Genomic DNA, 12,193 nt, shown 5'->3' on the forward strand with positions numbered 1-12,193 from the left:
ATTTGCCCAAGATTGAGCAAACTCAGGTAAAAGGCACGCGAATTCTCGGTTGGACCTTGAGTAGATTCATAGTCACACGAAGCAGACGCTAAACGAAATGACCCTATAACCTTCCTGTCTTTATCAGACTCTGCCTTCCTTCCAGTCTAGAACTGTTTCAGTCAGACCAGGGCAAGAAGTCCATGCCCTTTGGTATTTAAAATCCTAGACTTCAGATCCAGGGATGAAAATTAGTCTCACTGGATAAAGAAGGCAGATGATGAGATTACAGACCTCTTGTATAGTTTGAGTAGGGCCCCATCCATGAGCTAACCCTACCTCTAGAACATTGAGTGTTTTTCTAGTAAGCAGGTGTTTCCAGTGTGGTACCATCTTGGCTGACCCCATGACGACATTCTGAAACAAGGCAGATCCCCAATTTTCAGAACAAGGACTCACAGTCAGAACCAAAGCAGTCACACATGTACCAGTGCTGCCCTGGGAGAGCGAGCTAAAGGATTGAAAGTCCTCGCTTCCTAACATTAGGACTAGGACTTCAAGCTAAGCCTGCCAGTTGAGGCCAAGCAGCTCTGGCTGTTGGCAGAGAATGGATGCATGGGTTGGGAATCACGCAGAGTCAGATAAACAGTTCAGAGAGAGTCTACTTTGAAGTAAGATTAATCTCTATCCCCTGTCATTTTTTCCCAGACACTGAAGTCAGAAAGTAGCACCTTAACCATGTACCTCCAAATTATCTTAATTTGATGATACGAACAGAATTCTTTTTCTTGGAGCCCAAAGTTGATAACTCCTTTATATTCTTGAGGCATCCATCTGACGACTTAAAAAAAATCTTTCAAGATTTCAAGCACCCCACTAGACCAGCTGTTCTCAGACAGGATGGCAGGAGGCCATATGTCAGCATCACCTAGAGGCCTGTTTCAAACTGTGTAAGCCTAGCCCACACCTTGCCCTCATTGAGAACCATGGTACCAGATAGTGAACTCTTCAATGACAGGCACTGTTTCTTATTCAGCTTTCGGGACCATTGGTCCAGTAAGTGGTAGAAGGATGGATGGATGGATGGATGGATGGATGGATGGATGGATGGATGGATGATTGAGTGGGGGGCTGGTAAATGATGAGTGGATGCATCATGATAACTGGTTAGGTATTTATATTTCCCAGCCTGATCTAAAAGGATGCTGTGCACCTGTCCCAGGCCATTGTTCCCGGATTGCTACCTAATCCTTTATAAGACCTTTAGCTAAGCCTACAACAATCTATGAATCATTGAATGTAACCATTACCGTTGCAATGTTATAAAAGCCATAAACGTCACTCCTTAAGATCTCTCTTAGTCTTCACCAGTCATCATTAATAAACATAAAATGAATGCTGTCCATTTTAGTCATAGTCACGGAAAACAAAGTTTAGAGTTGAGCCTCATCTAGATTTGGCCTGAATAACCCGGAAAATCACTGATCTCCTTTGAAAACCAGAATATCCCTAGTCTTGGGACACCTTATCATTGGGATCCCCCCAAGGGCTCTGGCTATGTCACAGGGATTCTTGTACCCTAGGCTGTTGTCAGAGGTGAGTGGACCTGAAGTCATGCTTTCATACTGATTTTTCAGCACAGGCATTAGTTGTCCAGTGGAAAAGGAAAGGGTCATGGAGAAGTGCTCAGCCTCGCTGCAGGAACAGAGGTTACTAAAGGTCTTACCGCTCTCCCCAAACCTGCATGTAATCAAGGGCTAGTTTTTCTCAGAAGCCAAATCTAAGCCCATCACACAGGGCTTTGACCAAACCTCGTCAGATGCATCCTGGGACAGGGTGGAATCAACTGCAACACTAGGTCTGAAGGCACATAAATATCAGATTGGGGCTTCCCTGGTGGCGCAGTGGTTGAGAATCCGCCTGCCAATTCAGGGGACACGGGTTCGAGCCCTGGTCTGGGAAGATCCCACATGCCACGGAGCAACTAGGCCTGTGAGCCACAACTACTGAGCCTGCGCGTCTGGAGCCTGTGCTCCGCAACAAGAGAGGCCGCGGCAGTGAGAGGCCCATGCACCGCGATGAAGAGTGGCCCCCGCTTGCCGCAACTAGAGAAAGCCCTCGCACAGAAACGAGGACCCAACACACCCAAAGATAAATAAATAAATAAATAAATTTATTAAAAAAAAAAATCAGATTGAGGCCAATGGAATTGCTAACATTAGATCTTCTTGATGACAAAAATTACAGTTTTGTATTCGATAGATGCCAAGACTTGGGAAACACGTTTTGAATGCCCCAGTCCTGAGACAGGATATTATTAATGCTGATAAGGGTCTAGAGCTCAGGATCCCTCTAGGATTAGGGAAATTCAGGCCTGCCTCATCACCCCCATTTTCTGTACTTAGAGAAAGAAAACCTCTCTTTGTGATAAACAGCAAAATCCTACTGTACAGCACAGGGAACTGTATTCACTATCCTGTGATAAACGATAAAGGAAAAGAATGTGAAAAAGAATACATATATGTATAACTGAATCACTTTGCTGTACAGCAGAAACTAACACAACATTGTAAATCGACTGTACTTCAATAAAATTAAAAAGAAAAAAGGAAACCTCTCTTTCAAGTGCAACTGTTCCCTGGAAAGTATTGCCACTTTTGTCTTTCTTTTTTGAGTTCCCAAATAGGATGTTCTAATTGAGGGGATTCTGGCTAAAATGTGCAAGGCCTTCTTTTCAGAAAGACCCCCTCAAGGTGGTAGTGGCTTGCTCTGTCCAGCTGTTCTGAGCACTAATCAGTTGCCTTCACATCTCAAGGTGGGTAGATTATTGGCCTCACTGTCTGCTAGAATTGCACACATGGCACATGCTTCTGACACGTGTTAATAACCCAACTCCCTAGACAGGAGCATTCAGGAGTTCAGTCCTCACAGCAAAGTCCTGCTGTTTCTCTGCCGGGCTGCCTCCGTCGTGCTCCTTAACTCAAAAGGCCTATGTCATGGGGGCCCGTGTCATGTTGATGATGTAATTTTCAGTGCAAAAAAAGGGAGATCAGAAAGCTTATGTTTACAAAGACAACAAATACGGTGGAAAACATTGGAAGTGAATGTGTAAAGTAAAAATGGCATTATTGAGATAGTGGGATTTTTTTCCTCTTTTCAGAATTCAATATTAGCTGTTGTCACGTCATTGATTCGGTGAGATTCTTTTGTCATAGAAAGGCTTACACTGAGCAGATGCTGACAGAGACAGCCTGCTGTGTTGTCTCACTTGCCACCAAGCTCCCCGTGGAACCTGGCCGTGCAGTAGTCCTTCAGATAAGCTCCAAGGGGGCTCCGTGTCCCGGACTGCAGAGTTCCGGGGATGACAGTTAAGCTGACTGTAGTGGCAGAGTCTGTGTTGGCGAGTCCCTTGGGATGGAGTTTCACTCCCAGCTCCTCCCTGTGTGAACTTTAGACTCAAACTCTGAGACGCAGTTTCCTCCTCTGTACAACGAGGACAATAAAAGGCCCACCATCCTGGCTTTTTGTAAAGCGCGTAACGCACAGTAAACACTTAAGAAACGCGAGCCCTTGTCACTCCCCTGGTAAGGTATGGGCTGTCAAGTGATCGCTTCCTTTCTGTCCTTTTCAACAGCTGGGACATCTTCCTGATGGTCATCGCGGGCATGAAGCTGCTGCGGGCCTCTTTCTGTAACCCAGTTCACCAGTTTACCCACTTGGGCTTCACCGTGATCTTTTTCCATTTCGACTACAAAGACATTTCAGAGAGTTTCTTACTGGATTTCTTCATGGTGTCCATTTTATTCAGCAAGGCAAGTAAATCAGCTCTTTTCTTCCTTTCGATATGTAAAAGGTGCATTTCTCATCAAATGCTTTAAGAGTTTGAAACATTTTCTTTTAAAAACAATGAAGGCATGAATTTACATTGAATTACGTATGCGTGTCACGCTCCTGCTGCCACATGAGGAACATTCCCCATGGAATAGAAATATGCCATGTTATTTGCCAAAAATCACTAATTAAGATGAATTAGCCGTTTGTGTTGCTTGAAATTTTATGACCTTTGTCTCTGTCAACAATCTCATTATGGAACTTCCTAGATCTCAAAATGCTCTAAATTAAAGATTAGCCACCAGACTAATTTTTTTTTTTTTTTAACTTAGCATTTTGCCTCTTGAGGTAAAGTTTGAGATGTGGGACCTGAGGGCCAGGTCCTTTGGAGTATTTTCTTTCCCTTGGCTTGTCTCAGGTCAAGATTTCATCAGTTGTAAATTCATCCATGGGTAGTGAGAAACCCTAATCACAATTCAGTCAAATATATGGGAATGCAATCTAACGTTTAACATAAGGGAGATAAAGTCCTTGGGATACTGGTCTGAGTGTACGTGTTCTGAGCACCGTGACAAAGCTGGGGTGTGTAAACAGAAATTGGAAAAAGAATTTGGGAATCTCCTTCCTCATGCGCTCCGTTGAATACAGCAGCCATGGGTTTTCTGCCCTCGGATTGACTTAACCGTTCCCCCTTTTGGTTAATAATTTTTAAATTCTAAGGTTTTTTGTTTTTTGTTTTCCTGAACTTCATTTTTTCACCCCTATTGATCATTTCTGTGAATTCCTCTCTTTATTACCTGTCCTTCACCTGGCTTCCTCTTTACTTGTTTTAAGTGACAAAAATTCAAATATTATAATTGTCATATTACTTCAGCAGCCCTCCCCTGTTTTCCCATCTTATGCCCAAGCTCTGGCTTTGGTCTTTTACCCACAAAGATTTGTTTTCTGTTTGTCTGAGTTCTGTTTGGTTGTGATAAGTTTAACCCATTTTTCTGGTGATTCAGATCACAGGCTTCCATAATCTGTTTTCCTTCATTATGTCTAAATGTCCGTGATCTCACATAATAAATGTAAAATTGTCTCCTATGATCTTGAAAGCATTGATGAAGTTATAAATTATTTTACTACTCACAGTGGTAAAAGCTTATTATCAGGTGCAAAATGGACTGGAACAGATTGAATTCCTAACTCTGGCATTATTTACATGTTAACCTGGTAACATTTATATTCCTTTCTGAAACCTTGTCTCTTGTAAAACTGAAAATAATGATGCCAGTCTCACTTAGGCGTCAAGAGGATTGATCAACGTAAGTAGGAAAGAAGTTTTTAAGTAGCGTGTGCTTTCCAAATATGAGGCAGGACTTTTAAAGCCATTTTAAGTAGAAAAAGAGAAGTTACACCCTGTTTAGGATGTGAAGGAGTGCGGCTGCTTCTCTACAGTGAACCGTCCGTGTCAGTAGCATCCTGTGTAAAGTGCCAGGTGAACAAAAGCAGAGCGGAGAGGGGTGAATGAAGTGAGTCTTCTAAGTGATTCCACATTGCAATAGAACAGGGATTTTCATGTGCTGGAGGGCAGGCAACCTCCCCACTGAGCCGCCTGCCGGTCAGCTGGGAGCCAGGCACTGCTGAGACGTCTGGTAGGTGCAGGTGTCCAGATCAAGAGGCTTGCTGGACGCAGAGGAAGGATTTATGCAGAGCTGTTGTTCATTCTTCATGGCCACAAGGGCACTTTGTACCGTCCTGAGCGTAATGAGTAGGGTGGGACCCGATGGGACATAGTCCGAAACTAAATCCATAAAAACTCAGTGCTGGGCTTCCCTGGTGGTGCACTGGTTGAGAGTCTGCCTGCCAATGCAGGGGACACGGGTTCGAGCCCTGGTCTGGGAGGATCCCACGTGCCGCGCAGCGGCTGGGCCCGTGAGCCACAACTGCTGAGCCTGCGCATCTGGAGCCTGTGCTCCGCAACAGGAGAGGCCGCGATAATGAGAGGCCCGCGCACCGCGATGAAGAGTGGCCCCCACTTGCCGCAACTAGAGAAAGCCCTCGCACAGAAACGAAGACGCAAAACACAGCAGCCATAAATAAATTAATTAATTAAAAAAAAAAAACAAAAAAACTCAGTGCTACAGGCATTTGAGTTTGACTTGCCATCATCTTTTTTAAAAATTTTATTTATTTATTTATTCTTTTTTTTGGCTGTGTTGGGTCTTCGTTTCTGTGCGAGGGCTTTCTCTAGTTGCGACAAGCGGGTGCCACTCTTCATCGCGGTGCGTGAGCCTTTCACTGTCGCGGCCTCTCTTGCTGCGGGGCACAGGCTCCCGATGCGCAGGCTCAGTAGTTGTGGCTCATGGGCCCAGTTGCTCCGTGGCATGTGGGATCTTCCCAGACCAGGGCTCAAACCCGTGTCCCCTGCATTAGCAGGCAGATTCTCAACCACTGCGCCACCAGGGAAGCCCGCCATCATCTTTTTGAAGCACCAGTGAAAACACTAAAAATTTCAGGCAGAACCAGCGTGACAGTGTTCCTTTTTCCCCTAATTGAGAGAGCATTAGCACGTGTCATTTGAATAGTCGGCTTTTAGGCTGGGAAAAATAGCTGAGTCTAAAAGAAAACAACAACAACAACAACAAGTGAGACAAAAGCTAAAAAAAATCAGCATACTGTGTAGCAAGTCAGTCCTGACACATCCCTGACTCCGTCTGTGCCTGCTCACTCTTCATCTTGACAGAGCTGGTAGCAGGGCATTTTCTGGAATGAGAAACCAGATCTGATTCCGACAAAAAAATACAGTTAAAGAAAGAGACAGCATTTGAGGTCTTCCGGGAAAGAAAAGCCTGTAGACAGAAAATGGTGGCAATGAGGAAGGTGACAGTTAATGTTTCTTGTAAAGATCCTGCCTGCTTACCCCAACTGCTGCTTCCTGTTCATTCTCCTCATTTTAAGACATCTTTTTAAAAATTGTCTCTATTAACTTATTTCCTAGAGGCTTTCTAGACCTCCAATATTTTTAACCTCTTTATTGGAGTATAATTGCTTTACAATGGTGTGTTAGTTTCTGCTTTATAACAAAGTGAATCAGCTATATGTATACATATATCCCCATATCTCCTCCCTCTTGCGTCTCCCTCCCACCCTCCCTATCCCACCCCTCTAGGTGGTCACAAAGCACCGAGCTGATCTCCCTGTGCTATGTGGCTGCTTCCCACTAGCTATCTATTTTACATTTGGTAGTGTATATATGTCCATGCCACTCTCTCACTTCGTCCCAGCTTACCCTTCTCCCTCCCCGTGTCCTCAAGTCCACTCTCTATGTCTGCGTCTTTATTCCTGTTCTGCCCCTAGGTTCTTCAGAACCATTTTTTTTTTCAGATTCCATATATATGTGTTAGCATAGGGTATTTGTTTTTCTCTTTCTGACTTACTTCACTCTGTATGACAGACTCTACGTCCATCCACCTCACTACAAATAACTCAATTTTGTTTCTTTTTATGGCTGAGTAATATTCCATTGTATATATGTGCCACATCTTCTTTATCCATTCATCTGTTGATGGACACTTAGGTTGCTTCCATGTGCTGGATATTGTAAATAGAGCTGCAGTGAACATTGTGGTACATGACTCTTTTTGAATTATGGTTTTCTCAGGGTATATGCCCAGGAGTGGGATTGCTGGGTTGTATGGTAGTTCTACTTTTAGTTTTTAAAGGAATCTCCATACTGTTCTCCATAGTGACTGTATCAATTTACATTCCCACCAACAGTGCAAGAGGGTTTCCTTTTCTCCACACCCTCTCCAGCATTTATTGTTTGTAGATTTTTTGATGATGGCCATTCTGACTGGAGTGAGGTGATACCTCATTGTAGTTTTGATTTGCATTTCTCTAATGATTAGTGATGTTGAGCATCCTTTCATGTGTTTGTTGGCAAAGTATATCTTCTTTGGAGAAATGTCTATTTAGGTCTTCTGCCCATTTTTGGATTGGGTTGTTTGTTTTTTTGATATTGAGCTGCATGAGCTGCTTGTATATTTTGGAGATTAGTTCTTTGTCAGTTGCTTCATTTTCAAATATTTTCTCCCACTCTGAGGGTTGTCTTTTCATCTTGTTTATGTTTTCCTTTGCTGTGCAAAAGCTTTTAAGTTTCATTAGGTCCCATTTGTTTATTTTTGTTTTTATTTCCATTTCTCTAGGAGGTGGGTCAAAAAGGATCTTGCTGTGATTTTTGTCATAGAGGGTTCTGCCTATGTTTTCCTCTAAGAGTTTTATAGTGTCTGGCCATACATTTAGGTCTTTAATCCATTTTGAGTTTATTTTTGTGTATGGTATTAGGGAGTGTTCTAATTTCATTCTTTTACATGTAGCTGTCCAGTTTTCCCAGCACCACTTATTGAAGAGGCTGTCTTTTCTCCATTGTATATTCTTGTCTCCTTTATCAAAAATAAGTTGACCATATGTGCATGGGTTTATCTCTGGGCTTTCTGTCCTGTTCCATTGATCTATGTTTCTGTTTTTGTGCCAGTACCATACTGTCTTGATTACTGTAGCTTTGTAGTATAGTCTGAAGTCTGGGAGCCTGATTCCTCCAGCTCTGTTTTTCTTTCTCAAGATTGCTTTGGCTACTGGGGTCTTTTGTGTTTCCATACAAATTGTGAAATTTTTTGTTCTAGTTCTGTGAAAAATGCCATTGGTAGTTTGATAGGGATTGCATTGAATCTGTAGATTGCTTTGTGTAGTATAGTCATTTTCACAATGTTGAATCTTCCAACCCAAGAACATGGTATATCTCTCCGCCTGTTTGTAACATCTTTAATTTCTTTCATCAGTGTCTTACAGTTTTCTGCATACAGGTCTTTTGTCTCCCTAGGTAGGTTTATTCCTAGGTATTTTATTCTTTTTGTTGCAATGGTAAATGGAAGTGTTTCCTTAATTTCTCTTTCAGATTTTTCATCATTAGTATATAGGAATGCAAGAGATTTCTGTGCATTAATTTTGTATCCTGCTACTTTACCAAATTCATTGATTAGCTCTAATAGTTTTCTGGTAGCATCTTTAGGATTCTCTATGCATAGTATCACATCATCTACAAACAGTGACAGCTTTACTTCTTCTTTTCTGATTTGGATTCCTTTCATTTCTTTTTCTTCTCTGATTGCTGTGGCTAAAGCTTCCAAAACTATGTTGAATAATAGTGGTGAGAGTGGACAACCTTGTCTTGTTCCTGATCTTACATGAAATGGTTTCAGTTTTTCACCATTGAGAACAATGTTGGCTGTGGGCTTGTCATATATGGCCTTTATTATGTTGAGGTAAGTTCCCTCTATGCCCACTTTCTGGAGGGTTTTTATCATAAATGGGTGTTGAATTTTGTCAAAAGGTTTTTCTGCATCTATTGAGATGATCATATGGTCTTTCTCCTTCAATTTGTTAATATGGTGTATCACATTGATTGATTTGCGTAGAAACCTCCAATATTGTTTGTGAGGGAATACTGCTCTTTAGGAGTGTTCGTTGCATGATATGAAATTTTGTTTGTTCAGTAGATTCATCAGAGTCCTGCTTTTGACATGTCCTCTCATTTATCATTGCCAAATCCCTAAGCTCTTTCCCCAGCCTGGCCCCTATTCTGCTAAATAGCAAAACCATTGTTATCCTGGCAGCCCACCTCACAGAAGGGCTGCAAGATGAATGCAGAGACCTTGGAAGGGCTCCAGCTTCCTTGGGAGAAAGGAACTGCGTGAATAGTGGACTCATTATTATTGCTATGTCAGTTGCCCCTAATCCTTCAGGCTTTATGGGTGGAAAGAAAGACAGGATGAGATTACAGAGAGATGATCTGTGGAGTGAGATCAAAGCACCGAGGTCCAGAAGATGAAATAGATGGCTTCCAGAGGGCCTGCCTGTGTGTTATTCTCTCCCTCCCCGAATCCGTGAATCCCCCCTGAGGTCTGGAAGATGAATGTTGGCTGGTCTCCTCAGTCTGCCAGATCTAGTGAAAAATGGGACGTCATGAGTTCTGGGCCAGAGCACAATAGGAAGGATTTAGTGCAGCCCATGCATTGACACAAAGGATGGGACATTCCTAGTGGCTAGGCTGAGGGCTGGGGGGAGGCAGAGGGAAAGAAGCATCCCTGCAGATCCCATCCTGAGACGCGTGATGTTCCAACCACACACCCCATGCGACTCAGCACCTTTAAGGAGTCAGGCCCATCCGTCCTCCCTCCCTCAGCCTCTCAATCCCTTTCCTCTCTGTCTTCTGCCCCATTGTAACGGACCAGGGTTCTTAGCCTCCTTAGTCAGTAGAAATTGATGGAGGCCGGACAGGAAATTCAGGCAAGGCTTTACTGGGGCCTCTGCTACAGCAGGGAGGAGCGAGAACAAACAACAGGTTCCCTTGCTTGTTCACTCCCTCAGGGGGGTGGGGCAAGCTGGTTCCTTACATGGGGTGAGGGTAGGGGCAGGTCCAGGGCTCGGGCAGGAGGGGTGGCTTAGGTGATTTGCCCACCCCTTTGGTGGTGTTGTGTGCAGGGATCCCACGCAGTACCTTGATTTTGCTCCCGGCTCTTCAGAAGTGGCAGTTGGGCTTTTTGGTCTCTTCATATCTTGTTGTACAGAATTTGCCCCAACTGCCTGTGCACGCAGTTATTTTTTAGTCTCTTATAGTTTCTTTGTATTTTGTTGCTTGAGGGGATGTTTGTCCAGGTGCAAACCCTGCAGCAAAGGGTCCCAGGTCCCAGATCCTAGCCGTCACCATCAGTCATTCTTCTCTTTTAAGAACCAACTAATGTAATGAATTTGTAACATTTCTGATATGCCTGGGTCTTTGGGGGACAGTAAGACATGCTCCAAGTAAGAATATGTGGTCGTGACAGGAACCAAGGTGACAAAGGTTTCATGCTCTCCCACTGGTCCTGAAAAAGTTCTCAGAAACCATCTTGTCTTGAAATTTTTAGTAATTTTTAGTTGGAGAAGCAGGACTTGAAATAATCCTGCCAGAGGATCATTCTGCCAGCATTTCCAGAATGTGTTACCTGTGAAATTCTGCAGGCCATTAGTTCAACGTGGGAGCTAGCACTTTTACCATTTATGAAATTAAAATTAATGGGTGAGGTGGTTTTTACATAAAGCTGTGTGAATGATGGCCCCAGAGCCACGATGAGAAGGGACAAATCTAGGAGGTGTTTAGGAGGCAGAGCTGATAACATTTAGTGACTGTGAGGGTGCTGGGGGGAAGTGGAGTATAGGAGGCAGAGCCACGTCTGGGAGAGCGCACGTCGCGTCCTCCAGTGACTCGGTGGTGTCATTAATGAGGGCCAGGAAAAAAAGACATTTTGGGGAAAAACATGTAGGTTTTAGATGTGTTGAACTGTGGAATGAGACGTGACAGGGACCAACGTAAAGACCTAGGGACGGGATGTTTTCCCATTTAAATATTTTACTTTACCTAAGTGCTATAAATGTAGGATCAGTTTAATAAAGTTAGAAACACAATGGAAAATACAGAGAAAGTCCATCTTTATACACACCCCTCACTCCTTAACCCCTTTCTCTCCCTAATGATAACCGTTGTAACTATTACAAAATAATTCCTTCTACTCTGTTTTCCTATGTATTCACACACACACTCACACACACACACACACACACCCCATACACACACAAAACGTAAAATATTAATAGGTCATTCTTTACACATGTTTACTTCCTTTTTTGCTCAAAAATATGTCTTAGAGAACTTCCACGACAGTATGTGTAATATTGCCTCTTCCTTTTGACACCTGCATAGTATTCCATAGCAATAATTTGACTAACCATTCCACTACTGATAGACATTTAGTTTGTTTCCGATTTTTTTTCCTGTGGTAGCTGGGATTTCTGTGTTCACAAACTCCAGAAACCCAAATGAAACTGGCTTAATGAAAAAGGGGGATTTAATGGTTCACATAACTGATGGGACGATTCAGAGGCTTAAACGATGGCATCGAAATTCTGTGTTTATTCCTCCTTCTCGCCTCTGCTGGCTTCATTCTTAGATTGGTTCTGTATGTATAGACTCCCTTCAGCTAATAATCCCAGAAAGAAGAGAAAGTTTCTTTCCTGATGGTTTTAGCCAAAGTCCTGGGGAACATCTCATTGACTCCTTTTGTGTCATGTGTCCATTGAGGAACTAGGCAAGAGGGACGCAAGCCCTCTAGTCAATGAGGCCTGGCTCTTGTCTAACCACACTATAGGGACAGCGGGTCAGAGAGGGAAGAAAGGGAGGGCAGACCAGAAGTGTCAGACGCTGGTGCGCATGAGTGTTTCAGGAACACAGATGCCTGTGATAGGAATTGTTGGGTGGACAAGATGTACACGATAGGGTCTCCATAGAGAATCCTTCCAAAAG

At 43.3% G+C, this 12,193-nt stretch overlaps 1 protein-coding gene across 5 annotated transcripts in view; it reads left to right on the plus strand.

Moving 5' to 3' along the window:
• Positions 1-12,193, plus strand: part of PCNX2 (pecanex 2) — a 281,650-nt gene that overhangs the window by 158,012 nt on the left and 111,445 nt on the right. For all 5 annotated transcript variants that reach the window (XM_082407553.1, XM_082407550.1, XM_082407549.1 and 2 more), the window contains one exon: positions 3,614-3,791. In XM_082407553.1, the coding sequence (XP_082263679.1) occupies positions 3,614-3,791 (178 nt within the window). The remainder of the gene's footprint in view (positions 1-3,613; positions 3,792-12,193) is intronic.

The sequence above is a fragment of the Balaenoptera borealis genome (assembly GCF_965194805.1).
Source record: "Balaenoptera borealis genome assembly, chromosome: 10".
Taxonomy (NCBI): Eukaryota; Metazoa; Chordata; class Mammalia; order Artiodactyla; family Balaenopteridae; genus Balaenoptera; species Balaenoptera borealis.